General features: G+C 40.8%; 1 protein-coding gene across 1 annotated transcript in view; it reads left to right on the top strand.

Moving 5' to 3' along the window:
- LOC119041959 (nuclear body protein SP140-like protein) overlaps positions 1-23700 on the top strand; it is a 47864-nt gene extending 24164 nt beyond the window's left edge. The window contains exons 5-13 of the mRNA XM_037135465.2: positions 2929-3012; positions 10478-10582; positions 12650-12792; positions 13897-13944; positions 20840-20955; positions 21661-21772; positions 22080-22157; positions 22372-22503; positions 23254-23700. Of these exons, the coding sequence (XP_036991360.2) occupies positions 2929-3012; positions 10478-10582; positions 12650-12792; positions 13897-13944; positions 20840-20955; positions 21661-21772; positions 22080-22157; positions 22372-22503; positions 23254-23331 (896 nt within the window). The 3' untranslated portion in view covers positions 23332-23700. The remainder of the gene's footprint in view (positions 1-2928; positions 3013-10477; positions 10583-12649; positions 12793-13896; positions 13945-20839; positions 20956-21660; positions 21773-22079; positions 22158-22371; positions 22504-23253) is intronic.
- The last annotated feature ends 1039 nt before the right edge of the window (positions 23701-24739 follow it).

Below are 24739 nucleotides of genomic sequence, written 5' to 3'. Positions count from 1 at the left end.
TTCTGTGACCCTCTAGTTGTAGTTGTTTTAAATGCTGATGGCTTCTTTGTGGGTAGAGTTATCTTCTAAGGCTGGGAAACTATAAAAGTAACCATTAATCTCCATGTGTAGGATGCTATGCAGTTGCTGCCCCTTGATGTGGCTTTGTTCCCGGAAGCATCTGGAGCCACTGGCAATCTCCCTTTGGATATACTGATTGTGTTGCTAGTTGGTATAAGCTTCAGTGTGGGCTTGCATCCATCACTGGTTTTGTTGATTCTAGTTGGGTGGGGTTCAAAAATAGATCACTTTTAAGATATTGCATGAAACCAGCCCTAGGTTTTTCCTATATAGCTACCGGGCCATTCATCACTTGTGTCTATGTGTACTGGACCTGCTTATGCATGTAAGGGGATAGTCCATTTAAAAGAGTCAGCTCTTTCTTACTTGGAGCTGGTAGCAGCTCTGTATAGGAGCCAAAGCTCTCTGAGGTCAACGTCCTGCTCTTAAACTTTCTGCCCTTTCCTTAGGTTGCCTGGTTATTCTCCAGAGCATTTGACAGGTCTGTAAGCTGAGATAGCTTACTCAACAATCAGGTTTGTTGAGATAAGGCTAGCAGAGACTGTAGGTCATTCAGTGAGGGGATAGTAACCCCTACTCAAAGCCAACCCCTTTAGTCTTTGTCAGAGACTCCAGCACTTATTTCTTCAGGGGGGCTCACTGCTGGTTCAGAATGGACACATTCAACTTTCCCCTTTACAAGCCAGAACTCATCAGCTCTGGCCTTGAGGGAATAGACTGAAAGGGGCCTTCCTTTGGGGTTGAGACAAGACTCTACTGCAGGTGGGAGCTAGACCATCCTCATTCCAAGCCCTCAGTCAGAGGCTAAGCTCTCTGTCCTGCTCCCAGGCAATATCGTCCAAAATTCTTAGACTGAAAGTCCTTGTTTGGAGTTTCTCTTTCTTCCCTTTGTGGAAATATACCCAGTGGAATAATCTTGGACCTGGCAAGGCTGTTCTGCAGAGTTTTCCTATTGGATGTGGTGCCTGCAACACTGCAGGAGGGATATGGGCACTCTCTTTCCTTCCCTGGAATTTTAGACTGTGAGGGGTTTTGTATTGCTGCAAAGTATCCCAGGCACTCAACTCTTGCCTATTTCACTCCTAGCCTAGAGGCTTTTCAGGAGATAATAGTCTAGGGCTCTCTATTCCACATAGGTCCCAACTTGCTTGCAAACTGACCTGTGCGGGGCCCAGAAAACCCCTCATTGTGCAAATTTCTGATCTCTCTGCTCAGAAAACCCCTCATTGTGCAAATTTCTGATCTCTCTTAGCTCACAATGCAGGTGGGGCACCCCACAGACTTGAGAATGGGAAAACTGATTCTCTTTCCTAATCCAGTCAGCAATATTTCTGTTTTGATCATCCCTGCTCCTTCCCTGCAGTCAGCAATTGCCTTTGTGCATTTGCTGTCTGTCACTCTCAGAAACCCTGTTGCATCATCATGGTTTCTTAGTCTGAGTTTTTATAGTGAACTCTTCAGCCTGCTGCGCAAACCATGAAAGCATCCCACACTGAGTTGTGATCTCTGATTTTCACAGGTGTGGTGGACTCTCACTGCATCCCACCACCAGAGACCCCATAGCCTCCTCTTTCCTCTCCATTGCTGCATTTTCACAGCCCCAGAGTTCAAAAGGGAGGGCACCGTGTAACTGCAGTTTCAATCTGGTCTCTTTGCTGGTGGAGCTACTATGTGTGGGGTCCTTGTCACACTTCAGTTCCTTAAGAAGTTTCTATGTGGTACCCACACTGAGGTACTAAGTCACTGTCTGGTTTTCCACACATATAACTTCCCCAAAAAGCAAAATGTATCTCAAAGTCATGGCTGCAGCCTTCAGGTGTCTCTGACAAACCTGGGTGTGGTGACATGATGGATTTAGGAGTCTGAGACCTTATCTGAGCTCTCCAGGTTGGCACTACAGTTATGAATGTGCTGCTTGCTGTGTGTGTGTGTGGCCTGGTAGCCTTGGTTAGAGGTAAGAAAGGGAGAGAATGAGCACCTTATGCAGCAAGTTCAGCAGAAAAGTGTCCCCAAGTAATTGGAAAAAAAAAAAAGAAATAGTCAGTTTGAAACTGGAAAAGCATGCCTTTGTGCTGCCTGTCACCTATCAGACCCAATAAGCAGAGACAGGGATTGAATTTTTATGGGTGCTTTATTCAGATGGTTGGTGATCTGTGAAGACTGTGGGTTTGTGTCCTACCAGACTACATTTTATATTTCCTTTCATGCGAGCCTTTTTATAACAAAGAACAGTACAGGTGAAGAGTTTTGAAATTCAGAGAAAATTAGATTAAAAAAAAAAACCATCTGCGTTCTCACCTGGGCTGTTAGCTGTCCCAAAGTAAGCATCTGTCTCTCCCTGGAACATAATGGCTGAGATAGCTCTAGCTGTGCCCCAGGTGGTGGTCTTTAGCTGTGCCCTAGGAAGTCATCTATCTATCTCTTCCAGGAGCCAGGGTGGGCTGTACCTGCAGTTCCTGAAACAATAGCATCAACATATGCATTACCTACTAAGCTTATTAACTATTTACCTCAAACTAAAATTTTCCAACTCTTGAGTTCCCCATTAAGTTTAAGTATTGATATCAGACTATTTCTGTGCAAGAGAGGAAAGTGATGGATATAGGAGTTAAAGAAAAGAAAGATCAAAGAGCCAAAATATTCATTAGATGAGAGAAAAAGGAACACTTAAAAACAAGGTGAGTTGTAAAAACATGCCATCACCAGGCATAATTAGTGGAAATTGTTTGAGCCAATAGGAAAGTGAAGAATTAAAATGAGAATGAAAGAAGAGGCAGAATGGGGATGGGGATCAGAGGTAGAGTGAAGGTGGCTTTTCTGTCTCTTGGGCCAACATGAAACATTAATAGGTTTTTGTCCTCTGTGCAGTGACCATCAGTGATGACTCTGCAAGACGTGAAGGTGGAGAAGAACCTCCAAAAGCTTCCACCCCAGCAGTGAAGAGGAAAACTGGTAAGGAGGTGGGAGCTCAAGGCTTGGGCTACAGAAATCTCAATTAAGAACTACTGTTTCTTGGGACATCTATTGTGAGTTCATGTTGCACCACTGATCCAGTTTATCCTGGGTCCTAATTTTTGTATTTTACTTAACCATTTTGGGATGCGTAAGGCAATAAGAAATCACTGTATTTGTATTTTTGAAGAAGATGTTACTTATTGATGGTTCCTATTAATATTGTATATGAACCCATATATTGATTCTATAGTAGAAATAGGCTAGTAAAGTAATAAGTTTGCCTTAAAATTAACTAACTGGCATGACTATTTAGTATTGGATTTATACAATTATCTCCAAAGAGAAGAGAAAAACAAGTATTTCTTCATTGGAAGATCATTGTCATCTAATAACAAACATTGAATAGTGTCAAAAGACAACTCATTCATGTAGTATTAACAGAAATAGACAAAATGTTTTAAAATCCAAATTGTTGTGTTTGACAGAATTCTTCAGCTAGTCATGACATACAAGTATAGTGACTTTCAAGGACCTTTGCAAATAGTATCTTACTTTTTTCTTTATAGCAACTGTGGTGGGTAAACAGGATGGATGTGGTCACCCCTCTTTCTAGATAAGAAAACACAGTTACATAAATGTTTTGAGGTGTTTTACAAAGCCTTATAGAGATAAAAAGAAGTATAAGACTAGCTTCCTGGATTTGGCATTTTTTTGGTTAAAGTGGAACTTGAAATGGGTATCAAAATGGTATTTCCCTAATCCTATGGACAGCATGAGTGGTAAAAAGATCTGCAGTTCTTTAGGGCACAGACTTCTCCTACTTATTTATGGCACAGAAACTTCTCCTATTGAGAAAGTAGGAAGGGAAACCAACCTTCCTACTCAGGATATTGGAAACATTCCTGTTCAGGAAAACACTAGGAGAATACCTCCAAACTAATAAAAGTGTTACCTGGTCTTTATGTTACCTAAGTACAATTTTGTCAATAATAAACTTCCTGTAATACCTCACTATGTCTATCCATGTAAAATGTAAGGTTACTTCAGTTTTTAGGGAGTGTACTTTATAACTTGTGTCTCAGTGTAGGCAAACTGCTCTAAAGGGTGATTTTAAAGTCAGTCTATGGCTCAGACATAAGAGATTGTTTCCCAGCCTTGCAAACAGCTCAAGGGTCACAGGTGGTTGGGGGGCGGGAGGAGTGTCTTTATCTTCAACACAAGATTGCCAACTTCCTCTCGCAAAGAAACAGCAGATGAAGAAAGTGTGAAATGGCAATAGATGGAGTGAGAAGAGGAAGAGGGAGAAGTGTAGAGAGGTCAGGTTCAAACAGAGCGGTGAATAGTCTCTGCTCTGGGGACAGGAAATGGAGCATCACTAATCCCCAAGACACTTGACTTAGAAGAGCACCCAGTGCCCTGGTGGCAAGTCATGATTTGCATGGTTGTTCAAGATTTTCCTGTTTTCTCATTAGTGAATTTCCTCTGAGAAGGTTTTTTTGGTTGCTCACTGTGACAAATAAAACATGTTACTCTTGCGCAGTGATTAATATCCTCGACTCCTTAGAATCGAGTGCTCACAATGCTAATATGCACAGGATATGAATATATAAATATATGTTTTATAGTTGTCCAAACAGTTGTCTCCACTTTCCCTCTCTCACCCTTTCCCACCTCCCATCTCAATCATTCCTGTTTTTGGCTTTGTCCATGGGTCCTTTATAAATGTTCCTTGAGGATTTTCCCCTTCTTTCCACCCTTACCCTCTTCCCCACCTCCCTCTGGTTACTCTCACTTTATTCTTTATGTCAATGTCTCTGGTTATATTTTGCTTGCTTGTTTGATTCATTGATTAGTTTCCACTAATAGGATATGAATATTTTTTTAAAAATTTAAACTGTATTTTTTCATTACTATTTATATGCCTTATATACCCTTTCCCCTGCCCCCAAAATCACCATACTGTCCTTCATGTCCCTGAGTCTCAGGACACGAGACTCATTTTTGCTTGATCCCTTCACCCCTTAATCCCCCCCACCCAGAGCCACCAGCCTGCTGTCTTTCTATGAGTCTATCTCTATTTTGCTCGTTAGTTCAGTTTGTTCATTAGATTCCACATATGAGCAAAATCATGTGGTATTTGTCTATCTCTGACTGGCTTATTTCACTCAGCATAATGTTCTCCACATTCATCCATGCTGTCAAATAGGGTAAAATTTTCTTCTCTTTATGGTTGGATAGTATTCCATTGTGTAAATATACCATCGTTGTTTTATCCACTTATCTACTGAGAGACACTTGGGCTGCTGCCATATCTTGGCAATTATAAATAATGCTGCAATGAACATAGGGATGCTTATCTTCTTTCGCATTTTGGGTTTCCTCAGATATACTCCCAGAAGTGTGAACACTGAGTCAGAAGACAAACTTAGTTTTAATTTTTGAGGTATCTCTGTACTGCTTTCCACAGTGGTTGTACCAATCTTTGTTCCCATCAACAATGCACGAGACTCCCATTTTCCCCACATCCTTGACACCATGCACTGTTTGTTGATTTATTGATATCCATTCTGACAGGTGAGAAGTGAGATCACATTGTGGTTTCAATTTGCATTTCTCTAATGATTAGTGATTTTGAACATCTTTTCATATATCCATTGACCATGTGTTTGTCTTCTTTGGAGAATTCTCTTTTCAGGCCCTTTGCCCATTTTTTTAACTGGATTGTTTTTTTTCGGTGTTGAGTTTTGCAAGTTCTTTATAAATTTTGGGTACTAGCTGCTTATCACATGATTGGTGATCATGTTCTCCCATTCTGTGAATTGTCTTTTTGTTTTGTTGATGGCTTCTTTTGCAGTGCAAACACTTTTAGTTTGACAAAGCCCCATTTGTTTATTTTTTCTTTTGTTTCCTTTGACTCAGGAGATATGTCAGATTAAAAAAACCGCTATTAGCACTGTCCAAAGTTTTACTGTCTTGTTTTCTTCTAGAAAATAATCATGGGATTTCTTAATTTCCATTTTTGTTAGTTCATTATTGGCAAATAAAAATGAAACTGATCTCTGGATATTGTGTGCCCTATTTCTTTTCTGAATTTATTTATCATTTCTAGTAGTTTCTTGGTGGAATCTTTAGTGTGCTCTATGTACAGTATCATGTCATCTGCCAATAATGACAGTATTCCTTCTTCCTTTCCAATTTGGATGCCTTTTATGTCTTCTTCCTGACTCATTGCTGTGGCTAGGACTTCCAGTACTATGTTGAATTGACCCCTGTCTTGTTCCCCATCTTTATGGAGCATGTGAATTTTTGCTTGGTAAATATGATGCTGGCAGTAGATTCGTCATATACAGCCTTTGTTATGTTTATGTAAGTCCCTCTATTCCCACTTTGCTGAGAGGTTTTATTACAATTGGGTGTTGGGTTTTCTCAAACACTTTTTCTGCATTTATCAATATGTTCATGTCATGTCATGACATGAATCAAAAGGAAGGTTTTTATCCTTCCTTTTGTTTATGTGGTGTATCATGTTTAATGATTTGCAAATATTGTACCAATCTTGCATTCCCAGAATGAATCTCACTTGATTGTGGTGTATGATATTTTTAATTGGACCTTTCCTTTTGTCATTATGTAGTGTCCTTCTTTATCTTTTACTATAGCCCTGGTTTTAAAGCTTATTTTTTAAATATAAGCATTGCTCCCCTAGGTTTTTTTTCATTTGCATAAATATTTTTTCCTCCCTTTATTTTTAGTCTCTTTTAGGGAGTATATACCTGGATCTTGTTTTCTTGTCCGTTCAGTTCCCCCATATCTCCTTTTGACTGGAGCATTTAAGCCATTTACATTTAAAGTGATTATTAATAGATATGTATATATTGCCATGTTATTTTTGACTAGTTTCCTCTTTTTTTCTTCTTTCTTTTTTTAAAAGCAAGTCCTTTAATGTTTGTTGTAGTACTGGTTTTGTGTACACAACTCCTTTAGCCTTTTCCTGTCTGGGAAGTTCTTTATTTCTCCTTTAATTAAATGAGAATCTAGCTGGGTAAAGTAGTGTTGGTTTTAGGTCCTGGCTTTTCATCACCTTCAATATTTCACTCTGCTCCCTTCTGGCTTGAAATGTTTTGATGAGAAATAAGATGACAGTCTAATGGGAGCTCCCTTGCAGGTAACTAAGTGCTTCTCTCTTGTGGTTTTAACAGCCTCTTCTTGTCTTTAAGCTTTCCCAACTTAATTATGGTGTGTTTTGGTGTGGGCCTCTTTGGATCCATCTTGTTTTGGACCCTCTACTCTTCCTGGTACTGTCTTTTTTCTTCACTTGGTTAGGGAGGTTTTCAGTAATTATTTCTTCAAATAGGACCCCAATCTCTTGCACACTCTCTTCTCCTTCTGGTATCTTCATGATGTGGATGTTGTTATACTTCATATTATCCAAAATATTTCTTAAGCTCATCTAATTTATTTTATTTTATTTTTCTTTTTGCTGCTCTGCCTTGGTGTTTTCTTCTACTTTGTCTTCCAATTTACTGATTCATTCTTCTGCTTCATCTAACCTACTGTTTATTCCTTCCAACTTATTATTTATTTCAGATATTGCTTTCCTGATTTCTGACTTGTTCTTTTTTATGGTTTTCATATCTTTTTTCACACTGTGGAACATCCTTATAATCATTAGTTTAAAATATATACCTGATAAATTTCTTGCCTCCATTTCATCTAGCTCTTCTTCTGGAGAATTCTCTTGTTCTTTCTTGGTGACTGTTTCATTGTCTTCCCATTTTGGCTTCCTCTTTTAGTTTGTTTGTGTGTATTAGGTTGATAATGCATACACTCTGCTGGAAAATTAGCCTTTATTTTGAAATAATTGTTTCAAGATTAAAAATTCTAGGTGAATACTTATTTCTCCTTAATATACTGATATGACTATTGCATTGTCTTTTAGAACCTATTATAAGGCTGATGGATGTTTTCCTTGTATTTTAACTGTCATTTCTTTCTTAGTAAGCTTCTTTCTCACCAAAATCTATTTCCAACCATTTAATTTTGAAAAATCTTAAGCTACCAATAACATGGGAAAATTTACAGTAAACATAGATTCACAATGAACTTGTACTATTCTTGCTCTATCACATTTCTCTCCATCTATCCATTTCCCTATTTATTCACTAACCATCCTAAATTTGAAACATTTTTAAGTTGCAAACAATAGTACACTTCCCTCCAAACACTTTAGTGTGTGCATTATTAACTAGGCTTCAATGTTTGTATTTCTTTTCTTTTTCTTCTGAGATAAAATTTATAATGAGATGTACAAGTATTAAGTATATTATTCTATCAGTTCTGATTAAATTATCCTCTGGAAAAATCTAAATTTTTATAAAGAGGCAGAACATGACCATCACCCTGGTACTAAAGAAAACCTCTTCTGAGAAGAGGAGGAAGACTTTATTATCCTGAGATATTTCTAAAGAGGGAGACATTCTCTGTTTTATACAGGTCAGGAAACAAATTTGCCTTCTGACCTGGAGGGCTACATTAGCTCTGGCTTCCAGAACTGTTTGTTATTCACACATCCTTGAAAAGATACTCTGGGGCACATGGCAAGCCATGGAGAATTGCCTCCCAACAAACTGATCAGGCACAGCAGATCCTGGCAGTCTCCCCCTGAGGACACCACTCCACCAGCCATGATGATTACTGGGACTGCTGGAAGCTAGGACAAATTTATTCAATTGGTCTCCTTCAGTATTTAACAAACTTCCTAAACTACAATTGTTTTAAGTCCCCCATAATCATCCCTTCCAGTGCAAGTCACTGTGTTTGCATGGGAGGTAAGTGGAGATCTGGCTTTCACACAAGAGGTACAATCCCAAGGCATGCACAGTGGCCATGAAAGAGAGGCATTTACAGTTGTTGAGGCTCTTAAGGGGGATATAGCAGCCAGGGATAAGGTGGGCCCCTGAACACCTGTACTCCTTATAGTTCTCAGTTCTGTTCATCATTGATGGGGTTTGTAAAGAGGTGGGAACAGGACAGTCTCTCCTATCTGACCTTTGTTCATAATGTCCAGATGGCATTTGTCACCACTATAACTCACCACTGAATGACTGAGAATCAGTGTGGGGACATTGTCCAAAGACACTCCACGTGAGATGTGCAGATGCTGGCACCAGCCCCTATTTCCTTGTGTCTGATGCTGAGTGGCAGACTCAGCATCTATGTAGTGGGAGACCTGGACCAGCTGGTTTCCTTGTGGAGAGGATTCAGGGCTGTTCTGAATGACAGATGTCATAATGCCTCTCCACCTCCCATAGCTTCCAGCTGTTTCCTCCAGGTGCCTGGATCTTTGCTCTTCCTTCACTGACATGAAACCAATGTGTGTCTTTCTACTGGGTCCAACTTTATCTTTCTTTCCATAATCTCCTACTGTCACTCAGACTTTTCATCCAGAAAAGTCAGACATAGAAAGTGCAAAGGCCTTTTAAAAAAATCATAACAACAATTAAATCCAATAGTCTGGGCATTCTGATGATTCTGCCTTCCAGGCTGGTTGGGGAAAGAATGAGGCATCATTTCCAGCAAGGGTCAGAACAGAATCCAGAATTTTCAGAATTGGCCTCGATAACACCATTATTGCCACCCCACCCTACCCCACCTTTGGTCCTGTTCACAATGCAGGAAGAAGCTAATCCGTTTCTGCCTTCCTTGGGGACAGCTGACTTACATTACCAAAGAGCCATAACAGAGAATTATGTGCATAGGAGGAGACTAAGTCTTAAAATTATATGATCAGAGCATTGAGTGTAGTTTTTGATAAAGCACACACCATTCCTCAGACTGCAAATAATCCAGCCAGCCATGAAATTTGCAGGTTGCTTTAAAGCTTCCTGAGCTCCCCTTTCCTGAGCTTCCCCTTTCCTGAGCTTCCCCTTTTTAGAGAAGGCTGTTATGGGGAAGAAATTAGGTGAAGCAGTGAACACAAATAGAAAGTAGATACCATCTCCATTAGGTCACCCCATCTTTGCCCTCTCTGCTCCTGAGTCAGAGCTCACAAAGGATGAGGCAGGTACAGTCTCAAACTTTGTCTCCAACGACCTAAGTGCAGGGAAATAGCCCAGCTGCAGAGCTCACTTCTCCCAAGACAGCAGCTGTATGCATCACTGTCACGCAAGAATTAGCGGGGGGGCTGACTGCATGGGGAACTAAGACAGTTGTATCGATGCTAGTTGTCCCAGCTAAAGCATTCTGATTGTTGGGGGGTGGAGATTGAGAGACACAATGAAGGTAGACATTCTGTGATTATGTATCAAAAATGCCAGTTAAAGAAAGACTCTGAAACTCTGGAGATTTGTGGAATAAAGTTCCCTAAATACTTCCATGACTTCACCAAAAGGACCTCAAAATGGTAGAAAGTTTTCCATGTGCAATTGAAATATGAGACAGAATGAAGAATCTTCTTTTTCAGGGACAGGACAGCAGCCAGATGTGCCTGTGAATTTTCAAGATGAATTACTTCCTGTGACTTGTAACGGGACGATGGGGCTGTTAATTAAGAGGAAAATGGAACGAGGTTGGTTTCATGGCTTACTTTAATTTGCAGCTGCCACAAGAAGGAATCACATGATATAATGAAATTACCCATGTGTACTTCCTGTTGTTAAAGGAATACAGGCCCACTGTGACTTGAAAGAAGAAGGAGGGATCCCTAAAATAATATTCTTACATTTTTAAAGATTGTTAACTTTTTAAATTTTTATTTATTTATTTTAAGAGAGGGGGGAGGGAAGGAGAAACAGAGGAAGAGAAACATCACTGTGTTGTTACTTCTCATGTGCTCCCCATTGGGGACCTGGCATCCAACCCAGGCACGTGCCTTGACTAGGAATCAAACCGGCAACCCTTTGGTTTGTTGGCTGGCACTCAATCCATTGAGCTACAACAGCCAGGGTGATATTTTTACACTATAAGCAGTGGTTCATATTAAGTGCTCACCCCCACGTGTATGTGTCCATGAGGATGCCCAAAGAATCAAAGAAAAATGCAGGATCATCAGTCTATGGGTAGAAAATACTGCATTTTTCACTTTGAATCAGATATAACAGGGTAGAGGCCCTCAGCCTCCATGTTCACATCCTGTGTCCCATCTGGGTAATCACCACCAAGACAGGGTGTTAGATGCAGTGAGGAGACCACAGAGTTTAGAATCAGAAAACCTGATCCCAGCCTCAGCTCTACTGAGAGTGACGTTGTGAAGACTGGAACCTTCCTGAGCCTGAAACTTCTCATCTAAGAAATGGGTAATCATTACAAATCTGCCTCCTGGTGTGACATTGAGAATTAATTTACATGATGAATGTAAAATATTTTGTGCTTTTGAAACTATAAATCTTTTAAATAATTATTTTGAACTTCTTATCAAATTATTCTTAATATGGCTATGTGAACAATTAATATAATTAAGTGCTTGCATCATAGCTATCTTTTAAGCAGCTTCATTGAGATATAAGTCACACATACATTTCACCATTTTAAGTATGGAATTCACTGTTAACTATTTGTCTTGTTCATTCACAAGATTGTAAAATCATCATTATGATCAAATTTTAGAGGGTTATTTTCCCCCCACTAAAGGAAACCCCATGTGTCTCAGCAGTCAATGCCAATTTCTACCCCACCCCATCACCCATTGTGAGCCATCATTAATTACATTCTGACCAACAGATTGATCTATTCTAAGCATTTCATATCAATTGAGTCATAAAAACTGTGCCTTTTGTCACTGGTTCTTTCACTCAGCATGATGTTTTCAAGGTTTATATGTATGGTACCTTGTATTATAGTTCTTTTTACTGTTTTATAATACATTAGTCCATTGTATGGATATACAATTTTGCACTTATCTATCAGTTTGGGTTTTCTCACTTTTTAAATAGCACAGATGTTTTTACTTGTGTAAAGATTTTTGTGAACATATTTTAAACTTTCTTTGGTACATACTCCATAGTGGCATAACAGAATTAAATGGTAATTTTACGTGTAGCTTATTGGGTAAAAACCAAGCTATATTGCACAGTTATGTACTACTTTATATTTCCAACAGCAAAATCTCGGGGCTCCAAGTTTTCTACATTTTCATCAACAATCGTGATTCTCTTCTTTTATTATGGCCATCCTATTGGGTGTGGTGTACTATCTCATTGTTGCTTTGATTTCCTTTTCTTTAGGAAAATGTTGTTAAGTACAATATATAACTATCTTTTATATAAAAGTTAAACTGTCCATTTAATAATATTTCACAATTATTTTACTGTCAGCTACCCATGATTTCAAGTATGGAAAAATTTCTTCTCAATAATACCATTAAACTGGAAGAACATTGTTGTAACACAAGACACAGATGTTGCCATAAAGCCATTGTGAGCAGCAGAGCCCTCACTTAAGACTTTCCTCCAAAACAAGAAAAGTATTTAAAGGGGTCTTGCAGGATTGGGGGTTTGGAAGTATGAAAGAGGAGGCCAGGCTCTCCGCTATCAGATCTTGTATCCAAATATGTTGGCTTCAGATCCAGTGCTGGGGGAGGTCAACATCTGAGCTGTGAGATCAAAGGTTTCAGGAACAACTTACCCATATCTTTCAGGAACTACCACGAAGTGCATAACAAAGAAAGAAATGTGTTCCTTCACCCTCAGTGAATTTGAAGTCAAAGGAGGCTACGAAGCATCAGATGACTGGAGAAAGAGTCTGCACTGTGGTGGGAGGACCCTGGAAGACCTGATGAAGGTATTCCAGTGACAGGGGCAGTAGGTGTGGTTTCTTGTTTTGGTCAAAGATGAGGTCACTATTTGCTCATCAAATACACGTTGAGTTGTGGCTGGAGCCTGAGGTCCCGGACTTTATCCTTTCCCCAGGAAGAGGCCCCCCAAGTTCATACCTCAGTACAAGGGAGCGCACTGATTTCTTAAAGGGGCTCTGTCTGGGTGGATGGAGGGGTACTGAGGATGGAAAGGTTGTTCTGTCCCAGGTGCTTATAGACAACATTAGGCACAGAAAGAAAGAAGATAGTCTGCAGTCAAACAAGTGGCCAGAAGACACTCCAGAAAAGAGTGGTGTAAAAACCAAGAGCAAAATTACCATGACTCTGTGACTCGAGGTAGAGGGATTGTGTGCGACACAGCATAATCCCTCAATTGCAGTTGTTTGTGTAGGGAGTTAACGCCGAGATAAGGAGTTTAAAATCATAACATAGACAATGCAGAACCAGAGAGTCTCCTGAGCTGTGAAGTGACATATTTCAGACAACATGGGGACGGGAACTGACTTCACTGTTTTTCAGCCCAAGAAACGTATAGTCAACCGGCAATGCTCAGCTCCCAGGTAACTCCTGTCTGACTGTTCCCTGACTGAGCTGCCCTGGTCACCGCTTCCCTGGGCCCCCTGAACTCACTACTTAGGCCCTCACTACACTGTTTTATTCTTATCCTTCCATGCATTCCCTTTGTCTCTCTTGACCCCCCGGAGGTTTGTCCATGGTTAGGTACTCAGCATTGTCCAGAGTATGTGACACTCTGCAGGTGTGGGACACGTGTGTCAGTTGAAAAGCCCTGGTGTGAGGATGCAAGTGTGAGTGACACTGGTGGGAATGGAAAGGAATAGTGAGAAGTGTCAAAGAGATTGTGAAGAAAAACTTAGGAAAATAGCACATGAGCAAGGAAAACGTTTTGAAGATTATTTTCTAGGGACCATTTTTTACTTTGAGAAGAACAGGTGAGGAGAGAGAAGAGGCTTCTCATTTACACACAGAAATATTTATGAGGAGTTTGGAATGCAAGACCCACAAAACTTAAATACAGACTTTCCATACACTTATATATTTTTATCTTTCAGGATGGAACTCTACCTACGCCTCCAGAAAAAGACTGTACAAATAAAGAGGTGATTATTACTTTATATAAGTTCTTATTACATAACTCATTTTACATGTACAGCATGTTTTTTATGATTTCATAGTGGCATAATTAACATTGTCTTCCCTGTCTTTATTCCATTTTATTTATTTTGCATGCCTTCAGAGTTACTCCATTGAACATTAGGTTGTATGCAAGGTTATCTGTGAACTGTAGACCATTTGAGGCTGGGATGATAAGGTTCCATCAAAATAGCCTCAAAGAAGTGTTTTAGTTACACAGATGTAAGGGTGTCAAACCTACTAAGCAAACATAATTATGGAATACACAAAAATATTTTTAATAATGTCACAAGGTTATTTTCAACTCAATCTCATATTTTTTATTAAAGGTTACTATTTTCTAACTTTAATGAAATGTGATGGAGTAAAGTTTGCTCCCTATCATCCAGATGAACCCACATAATAGACAATCTATCTTGGGACATATATGAACCATATACTACTTTATGAAAGAGGAAACTAAGAGTATATTTCTTCTCTGATTACTTACATACTCTTTCATCCTTCAATAAAATATATGAACAGACATACAGAATTCTTTCTCAAGCAGAAATTATTGGCAAATTTTTCATGAGGATGGTGCTGTTGGGGAGAGAACTCTTGGGAGATGAATGTAGCCTGTGTGAAGGGCTGACCTGGAAAATTGTTTACTTTGATGCCCTCCTTTAGCTCCACCTCAGAGGCTAAGCAGGACTCCTTTCTATTTGCGAAAGTAGTTTCTCCCTCTGTGGAAGATGACCGTAAAGGCAACAAAAAAAAAAAAACATAATATGCAGTATAGATTCAGGACAAAGTGGTAGTTTTTACAACATTGGGTATGAATGAGAACTTGAGAAGGAGAAGAAGGTGCAAGGTGCCATTCTCACACACTTCAGGTAGAAATGGCAGCCCAGAACATCCACAGAATTCTACATTAGCTTACACAGAGCTGGTCACTGGGACTTCATCTAGCACTGGGAATGTGAGATCGGGCCTTTGCATTATCTGATGTTCTGGATTTTTTAAATAACCAGATGTTGGGACATTTCATCCACTGTGTTTAGTAAAGAGAAATTACTGTTGGACCTAGTCAATGATTACTTTAAAGAGTAGTGCCTCTACCATTCTCCATTTGTCAAGGGTTACTTAATCTGGATTACCTAAAGGAGCTAGCAACTTCCAGCCCAGAGGTTCCATCCTTATCTATGGGCACAAATGTTGGCAGAAAGACTCAATTGTTTATATATTTTGTGTTTCCTTGATCAAGGACAGAAGCTTCCCAAAGTGGCAGGTCTTAGGATCCACTACTATCTCAGTCCAAAACTTCTGTTTTAATGGAGCCCCAGGTTTCTGGAAACTTCAGTGTCATTCTTGGCACCACTCCACAGCTTCTTGTGCTAATAAGGGCCACTTATACTTTAAGTGACAACTGTTGTGTTGTCTAAGACAAAAATCTATTATATTCAGCCACAATAATCATTTATTGTATGCCAATATATGTTTTAAAAAATAGTGATAATCTCTTTCTCTAAGTGAAACAATACTCATTTAATCATTCGATATAGTTATTAAGTGCATAAAATGCTTAATATCCATTAAAGAATATTGAAATAACATCCCTAGCCTCAAGGATTGTTTCACCTTTATTGTCTACCATGGAAGAATAACTACTAGGAGCAGGGGATCCTGGGATACCCAAGAGGCAGGCAGCAACATGACCATTTCTCAGGTCACTTTCCAGTGGATCACATTTGTCCATGACCTCTCTGCCCTGGGTGAAGATGAAAACTGAGGCTACCTAAAGAGAAGGAGGTCAAATCATTCTACTTAAAGAACATACAAGAGAAATGCAAGTGTAGTATGCAGCAGTCAGTTTCTTGTGGAAAGGCAGACAGATGCCATCTTGAGATTTGGAAGAAAGGGAAATGAGGGTGGCCTTCTAGAAGAAGAACAACAGTACCAATGACCTTGGATTTATTTTATCTTTGTTGTGAGGCCCTGAAACAGCTGTAGGAAGTGGTGGATATCTTCCCTGGGATACATGCATGTTTCCCAGGACCCTAAAAATAGATGGAGACCCAGAGGGTCCTATCATACTACCAATGGCCACATTTCATGGGGAGAAGAAGGCAAGTGTTCCAGCAAGAATGTTCTCACACCTGTTCATGAAATTTTCTTCAGCAAACATTACAGACCAATTCAACAATGACTTCTAAGATCCTCATTCATTAATAACCACATTTGCTCAGGCTCAATATCAATTTATGCTGTACTGAAATCACCTAAAGACATTTGAACAGTCTCAGTTCCCGCTGTTCATGTCATTCAGGATTCTCCCATGTTATTCTTCCATTCTCCCTAAATGGCAGCTATGGCAAGACTTTCCTTGGGGCTTGCATTTTCTCATATATAGATATTTCTAAATCAAAAGAAATAACCAGAATCCTGATTCCCCCAAGGTAAGAATATTCATCCAAAATTCCAGCAAAATTATTAAAATAATTCTTAGTGACTTTTCATCTTTTATTACTTTCTACATTAAGAGAAATAAAATAGATGTGTTCCAAATTATCATGCCCATTGGTGTCAAGAAGGGCATTTCTGATCTTTGTGTGTTATTAATCAAGATACAATACAGAGGAGTTCTGGCCAAGATGGAGGCATAGGTAGAAATCCTTCACTTTCTTGCACAACCAAAAGGAGGATAACAATCAATCTAAAAGCAATAAACAACCAGAAGTGCCAGAAAAATCAAACTGCATGGAACTCCAGCAACCAAGGAATTAAAGAAACAGTCAACCAAACCAACCAGACTGGTAGGAGGGAGATGGGGCAGACAGCTGGATGGAGAGAACCCATGGCAAGGTGACAGACCACACAGGTGAGGCTGACTGAAGGGACCCACAGCAAGACAGCTGATTGAACTGCTTGGTGAGATGGGGGCTGGCTGAGAGAACTCAGGGTAAGTCAGTGGACCAAGCAGGCAGGGCTGGCTGAATGGGAAACCAAGACTCAGAGCTGACTGTGGACTATGGCGAGGATTGCCATGGTGGGAGAAACTCCAAGTCTCAACTGAAAGTTTGTTGGAAAGTGGGGCCAGAGCCCAGCAAGTGAGCTGCATTGTTCCCTCTCTGACCTCTCCCCCACAGACGGTGACACAACATGGCAAAGAGGGTTGTCCTGCCCTGGTGAATACCTAAGACCCTGCCCCCTTGCAACTTAACAGGTGCACCGAGACAAAGAAATATGGCTCAAATGAAAGAACAGAACAAAACTAAAATAGAAAAAGAGCCAAGCAATAAGGAGATAGTCAACCTATCTGATGCATAGTTCAAAAAACTGGTAATCAAGATGCTCACAGAACTGATTGAGCTTGGCCACAAAATGAAAAAACAAATGAAGGATACCCAAATATTCAGGGAACTAACAATGACAGGAAGAAAACAAGGACTCAAATCAACAATTCAGAACAAAAGAAAGAAATGCACATGCAATCAGAACAAAAAAAGATGAAAGAATTCAAGAAAATGAAGAGAAGCTTAGGAACCTTTGGGACAACTTTAAACATTCCAGTATCCAAATTATAGGGGTGCTAGAAGGAGAAAAACAAAAGCAAGAAGTTAAAAACGCATTTGAACAAATAATGAAGGAAAATTTCCCCAACCTGGCCAAGGAAATAGACTTCCAGGAAGCCCAGAGAGTCCCAAAGAAGTTGAACCCAAAGAGGAGCACACAAAGGCATATCATTATTAAGTTACCGAAGATATAAGGTAAAGCAAGAATCTTAAAAACAACAAGAGAAAAGGACACAGTTACCTACAAAGGAGTTCCCATAAGACTATCAAATGATTTCCCAAAAAAGACCTTACATGCAAGAAAGAGCTGTAAAGAAGTATTCCAAGTCATGAAAGACAAGGACCTACATCCAAGATTGCTCTATCCAGCAAAGCTTTCATTTAGAATGGAAGGGCAGATAAAGTGCTTCCCAGATAAGGTAAAATTCAATGAGTTCATCATCACCAAGCCCTTATTATATAAAATGTTAAAGGGACTTATATAAGAAATTGAAGAAGATCAAAAACTATGAACATTAAAATCACAACAAATTTACAACTATCAACGGCTGAACTTAAAAACAAAACAACAAAAACAAATACTAAGCAAACAACTATAACAGGAACATAATCAGAGAAATGGCCATCACAGAGGGTTTTCAGTAGGGAATGGGAGGGGGAAAATAGAGGGAGGGAAGGCACAGGGAATAAGAAGCATAATTGGTAGGCATAAAATAGGGAGAGGTTAAGAATGGTATAGGAAATAGAGAAGTCAAAGAACTTATATGTACAACCCATGAGCATGAACTAGGCAGTGGGGAATGCTGGAGGGTTGGGGGGTGCAGGTCAGAGGATATACAAAGAAGAAAAAATTGGGAAAACTGTAACAGCATAATCAATAAAAATAAAAAAGAATAATCTCAACTTAAAAAAAGATATAATATAGATTGTTAGAAAAATTTTCTTTATGTGTTAAGGTGGAACCATTCATTAGGGTCTCAGATACTCGTATGCAGTGGATCCTACTGGTACAAAGGAACTAACAAAGGGAGCTTAAAAATTACTGTGAGAAGAAGGAGGGATAGATTGGGTTTGGGATATGAGTAAGAGTATAGACCAGGGATAGATTCTCAGATTTGTGAAGGAAACCATATATTTTATGAAATGGAAACATCAAGAAAAAACATGAAAAAAAAAGAACATGAAGTACATGTGGGGACAGAAGAACAAATTAAGTTTTGACTGCATGAGTTTGGGGTGTGATTCAAGGGCTCATGAGGAGATGCTGGGTGAGCACAGTATGTGCACAAAGGAAAGAGATAGGCTGGACAGCTGGAAGCTAGACTGATGTAACTGCATCTTTGAAAGTGCTTTGACCATCTGCGGCCACCTGAATGGCCAAAGATAGAAACCTGAGGACTCTCTTTAAATGTTGTACAAGGAGAAGGATGGGAAGGAAAGTGATAAAGCAGTGAGGCTGTGGGAGTAACCCCAGGAGAGAGATGACGTACACTACACATTGTTAGAGAAAGCAGACGGGGTCACAGTAGAGAAAAATGGATGCTGTCACCCCTGCCTCCTCCTATTGTTCAACAGCCTACTTCCCTCCCACCAGGACTCATATATGGTGGGGGGCCAGTCCCCAAGCCAACCTCGTTTGTGTCACCTTAGACAGTCACAGGGAGGGAAGAATTTCTTCAACAGACCATGGGATAGACAGAATGTTTCTGTCTGGGAGAGAACAACCCCCAAATGGTTCTCAAACTGTCTGAATTCTCTCAGAAGGCAGAACCAGGAAAGCAACCAGGGCAGGTATAGTTCCTGAAGGTTCCTCATTCACATGTAAATGCTGATTTTTATGTTTTTTTAAAAAGTGGTTTTCTGTTGTAATCACCTCCTCTTCATCCCCTTGATAAGGGAAGAATATACACTGGTACTTTGGGGGATGGAAAATAATGGCATTTGCCGGTGGGTAAATGGATGGATTGACAGGTGTTATTATTCATATATACTCCCAGACTAAGAAACAAGGAGAGTACCAGGCACACAGGTGTCACCAAGGTGGTCCTCAGGACTCAAGTGAACCACCAGGGGCTGGGAAGGATGAAGTGGCCCCCTGGTTTCCCTGGGAAGTTGTGTCTGGCTTGTTTGAAAGATGCCATGGCTGAGAGGGAACTGATATTCCAGGATGGGCAGGGTGACACTTGGTCCCTTGACAAGGAGCATTTTAAGCTGTGGAACCTTATCCAGGGTAGCATGGTGGGGAGAGGAACATGCAGATAGGCCATCCAAGACCATCTCACTGTTACCAGATGCCATAGCAGTACCTAACATTAAGCTTTAATATAAGTCCCTACACTGTGTTTTCTTCATTAGCAAAAAGCTCAATCACAGGACAGGTTTTTGTCATGAATACATGTACCTGTATATAACACAGTGTATCTTCGTATCTGCTCTATACATTTATTTGGTTTTAATGAGTAGGAATTATGCCACAGAAGTGGGATTCAAATACTGTCCAATTTTCTCTTTTCCAAATGAAATAAAATCTGGTTATTGGGCAAATACTCAGACTGGTAAGCAATCCAGTTGCAGCTGATTGGGCAGGGAACCCCCATTGTGTGTTTAGAACAAAGCACTTGCCACACTCCCTGGCCACACAGAGACAAAGCCTCCGTACCTTACGTGCCTTGAGTCATGGGGCGTTTTCCTCAGGCTTCCAGAGCCAAAGACCTCCATCCTCCCAGGCACAACCTGGTCATCTCTGTCATGGTCTTTCCAACCCAAAGTAACTGTCACAGGGCTAGGAGCCCTCCAGGCCGAGAATCCACAGTCCAGGACCCCTACAAAACCCTTCAACTTCAACTCACAGGGAGCCTAGAGCCAATAAGGGGGGATCAGCACTTTCTTAGAAGTTTTTTCCATCTTATTAATTTCTCAATATTCTACCTTTCCATGACTCATTCCAGGCATTGTGGTGTAGACAAATGGATTTAATACTTAATTTCAGAAACTTGTTTTTTCTGCAAGGCAATAAAAGATTCAGTTCCCCATTAAATCATCTCCTTGTTTTGTTGCCTGCCTTTGTGTTAGAATCTCTGGTTTTATAGGCAAAACTTCCCTGGTCTGATACACAACCACTCCTCTCAAACTTCATGGCAGAGAAAGAATCCTTCTTCTGAAACCCCCATTCAGTGTTCTTCCTTCACAGCTCAGCTCAGTGAAACACATGAGTCCCTGCAGGTTTGCACAAAGGCCGTGAGTCCTAGATTCCCACAGCACTGGTGGTCATCAGGGGCCCATGGATATGTCATTGTTTACCTTCTAGGGCAAAGACTCAGACAAATGCAAGATCTGCCGGGATGGAGGAAAGCTCTTCCACTGTGAAACTTGTCAGAGCTTCTTTCATGGGGACTGTCATCTCCCACCTGTGCTCAGGAAGAGGTTTGTGAGATGCAGCCCCCTGTCTCCTTTTATAGACAAATCCTCCTGCCATGTACACTCCCCCTTCGGTGTTAATTTTTGTTTCCTGATGGGGGCAGAGTGGGGCTGGAGATATAGGATCCAGCAGTATGATCCCAGAGGCTTTTGAAAGATGCTGGTAGCAGGAGGGGAATGTTCTACTCTCTCCTCTGGGAGGCTGAAGCTGGTGGGTGCATCCTTTGCCTTCACACTGCTACTGTCCTTTCCAGAACTTTCCTAACACAGACTCCTGTTCTCAGGAGTAGCGATGCCGACTGTTTGTATTCTGTGCTTATTTGGAAAAGGCAGGATCCTGGACTGGTTCCTCATTTCCCATGTTCTCAACAGGCTAATGGAGGACCATTCCCCACAGGTTGAGGTCCAGTCTCCAGCACTCAGGCCTGGTGGACAGGGCTCCTTGTACTCCCAGAAGCTCAGATGGGGAAAGGAAAACCCACAACCCACCCTAACACAGTCAGATGTGCTACTGTCCAGCCGCTCTCCCCTGGGTTCACCCTCTATGGGAGGAGGATCATCACATGAGAATCGTGGAGACCCTGGGTGGTGTCCCCTTCCTTCATCCTCCTGCTGTGCCTACTGGCCATTCCTGAAAGGAGAGCAGTGGGAGACATAGGGACTGTACCTGTTCTAGGCTTTGTGCTTTCTCACTTCTATCTGACATCTCAGGGTCAATTGGCGGTGTACCTTCTGCAAAGTAAATGATCTACCAAGAAATGAGCAGCGTTATACAGAATCTACGGTCCTGGAGAAGGCGATAGGGCATGAGCAGAAGATGTTGGTGAGTTGGATTCAAACCCCAAGTCTTTTCCTTTCCGCTCTCATGTGAGAAGTCAAATAGTCACAGGATGAGAGAAAGGGTGTCAACAGTTGCCCCATCCTCTGACCACACTTGAACCACGCTGAAAACTCCCCAGAACTTTTCTGCAGGGAAAAAAAAACTTGGCCATTACATGTTAGTGTCCTAGAGCAATACCAGTTTGGGGAAACTTCCAGAAGAGTGGTGTGGGAATGCGTGTGTCTGGGCATGCCTGTGGGCTCTTTCTTTCCTAGCTGTTTGTCATTCACTGCCTCCTTTTTTTCTGCAGAAATGTCAGTTCCTCCTCTTACAGGTCTATGACCATTTAGAGGGCAACGTTTTCCCAAATATTCCATGTGAAAATTATGTGAGTAACAATAACAAACCATGAATATGGGCCACCATGATGTTATCTGACCTTGACATGGGCACTTGTGGGATTTGTGATCTGAAGCCCCTGGGAGGGAGAGCATGAGCTGCTTTTATCTTCACCTTGGATTTCTGCTGGATTTGATGGGAATCCACAGAAGGCAGCCATTGCACTTTGACAGTAACTCTCTTATTGATATATTTCTCACCAGGCTAAAGAGGCTTCTCAATGCCTAGAGAAACTTAGAAAGTTGGACAAAATCAAGGAGAGTCTACTCAAGGAAAACTACCGCTCTGTGGAAAGTTTTGTGCAGGCCATGTACAAATTATTTCCTATCCCCAGTGTAAGTGGCTCCCCTGCTTCCACTTCATTTTCCTTCCAATTAAGTCACTCTGCCTTCATTTCCTGGTGCTGGGAAATTTTAGAGTTTCCCTTCTCTTAGGACAAGCCTATATAAGCAAGGGTTCAAGAAGTGAGTAAGTTTTTAAATTCAGGATTTAAGCTCACTGGGGAGAGTAACAGTGAGTCAGAAGGTGTTTCTATAACCAGTACCCCATGCCCCTGAGGGCTCATTCTCCTCTGAAAAGGTGTCAGGTGCCCATTGAGAACAGTTGCTCCCTCCACACTCCAAACCTAAGAAGATTGTGTCCTAAAGTCATGTTGTTGTTCTTGTTGTCTCTCCCCAAATATACACAATTGGACCTCTCATAAATCTCAACTGCAGAGTCCTTTGCATGTGAGTGAACTATATACTTAACAGGGGACACAAGAGGGGCATAGAAGTGACAAGGTGAAAGGAAAGTTACTGGTTGTACATAGACCTCTGTGATATTGGATTTTTACTAAGATCTTAGATTATTTTTCTAACTCTCACTTAAAGAGACAACCCAAATATAAGGAGTAAGAGTCCTTAAGAGTAGTAATGATTTCCCATTTCTGTCTCGTCATCAAGAAGTAATCACACTCTTGAGAAACAAGTTACTCTTAGCTGCATGTGGTTTTAGACTTAACCTGGTTAAGAGTCCTGATCATTGTCAGTTGCAAAGTGTCTAATGAAACTGATAAAGAGTGTCATTATCTTTTTTTTTTCCAGTGCAATGATGCAAAATTAACTCTGGATGATTTTAAGAAGAATTTCAAACAAATCTTCGCTATTCAGGAGACAAATTAGAACAGTTCACTGGTGTGGTGGATACTGTTTGTACCCTGAAAAGTCCCACTTTCTGGCAAATTTCTTATCCCCCTGCTGCTATGAGGATTGGCTGCCAATGCCCCCTCTCCCCGGAGTATTGCTTTGGGCCAAATGGATCCAGGTTCACCTGAACATTACATCATTTTTGCCTGGGGACTGGTTCTCACTCCAAGTTTGAACCAACTATGTGCAGTAATTCATGTTTCTGTACTCCCCAGAGAATCAGACTAGAGCTGTTGTCCAACTATAGCCACATCCTTGCTTAGCTTTCCCCTCCTTAGTATCCTGCTTCCCTTACCCTCCTCCTGAGAGAATTCTCACAATAAATCACTTACATAAAAGACTTTATACCAGCTTTGTTTTTAGGAAACTTGGCACGTAATGGTCTTAGCCAGCCAGCTATAAGCATGGAATTCTGAGTTGGATCACTGTCTAGCCAGAAGAGTACATGGAGAATATTGACAATATCTGGGGTGCTCAAGCAGTGTGGATGCAAAAATATTCACCCAAATGAGATATAGGGGAACAGGTATACTACCTGTTACAATTGTCTAGCATTAACAAAGGAAGAAATGGTAATAATAATAACTGTATAGTTTGGTGGCTATTTTTAAGCTCACTAATGTATTAAAAGAAGTACATGACAGGCTTAAATATATTCATTATCACCTGCAGCTGGAAAGCAGACAGTAAAGAAAGCCTGCCACAGGTCCTAATTTTAAGAATGACAGAACTTCAGAGAAGACTGAAATCCAAGCTCAGGGTGGCCTGTTAAGTCAAAGTCGAGGCCCTGATAAAGAAAGCATGAAACCCTGAAGCTCAGAATGAGGTATCCCAGGTAGATGCGCTGAACTCATAGGCCAGCAAAAGGTCCCCCTGTCTCTGTTGGTAGGCAGATCCCTTTCCTACCTCCATTCTGTCCAAACTAAGAATAAGCAGAGTTTTCTCATCATAATCAAACTAGGAATATGCTAGATGAGCCTGCCCGTTGCAGACATGGTTTACTCCAGTACAGCTGCAGAAGTGTCCACATGTACCAACAGGTGCTAAGAGATTGTGTGTGGGAGTGGATCCCAGAAAAACAATCTTAGAATGTAACACTGGTTAGGAGGGGAGCTACTGATGCAGCTACACTCTCCTGGCCACAGAGTTTAATTAGCTTGACAAGGTTCAAAGTCTATGACTCTACTATGTTTCTGGGTAGTTCTTAGGGGCTTGCTGCAAAGCACAGTGCACACTAGGTAAAGTGGAAGGAACAAATGCCAGACCTGACAGAGATGACAAAAAACAGGGAGATAAAGCCTTAGGAAGATGACACAGCTCTAATTCTACAGCTGGAAAACCCATCCATCAGATTACTGTGCCCTCATGAGGTCTCAGAAACACC

Source organism: Artibeus jamaicensis, unplaced genomic scaffold, assembly GCF_021234435.1.
Source record: "Artibeus jamaicensis isolate MK-2021 breed Jamaican fruit bat unplaced genomic scaffold, CSHL_Jam_final contig_1015, whole genome shotgun sequence".
Taxonomy (NCBI): domain Eukaryota; kingdom Metazoa; phylum Chordata; class Mammalia; order Chiroptera; family Phyllostomidae; genus Artibeus; species Artibeus jamaicensis.
The sequence above is the reverse complement of the archived record's forward strand: the minus strand, read 5'-3'. Positions and strand labels throughout refer to the sequence as shown.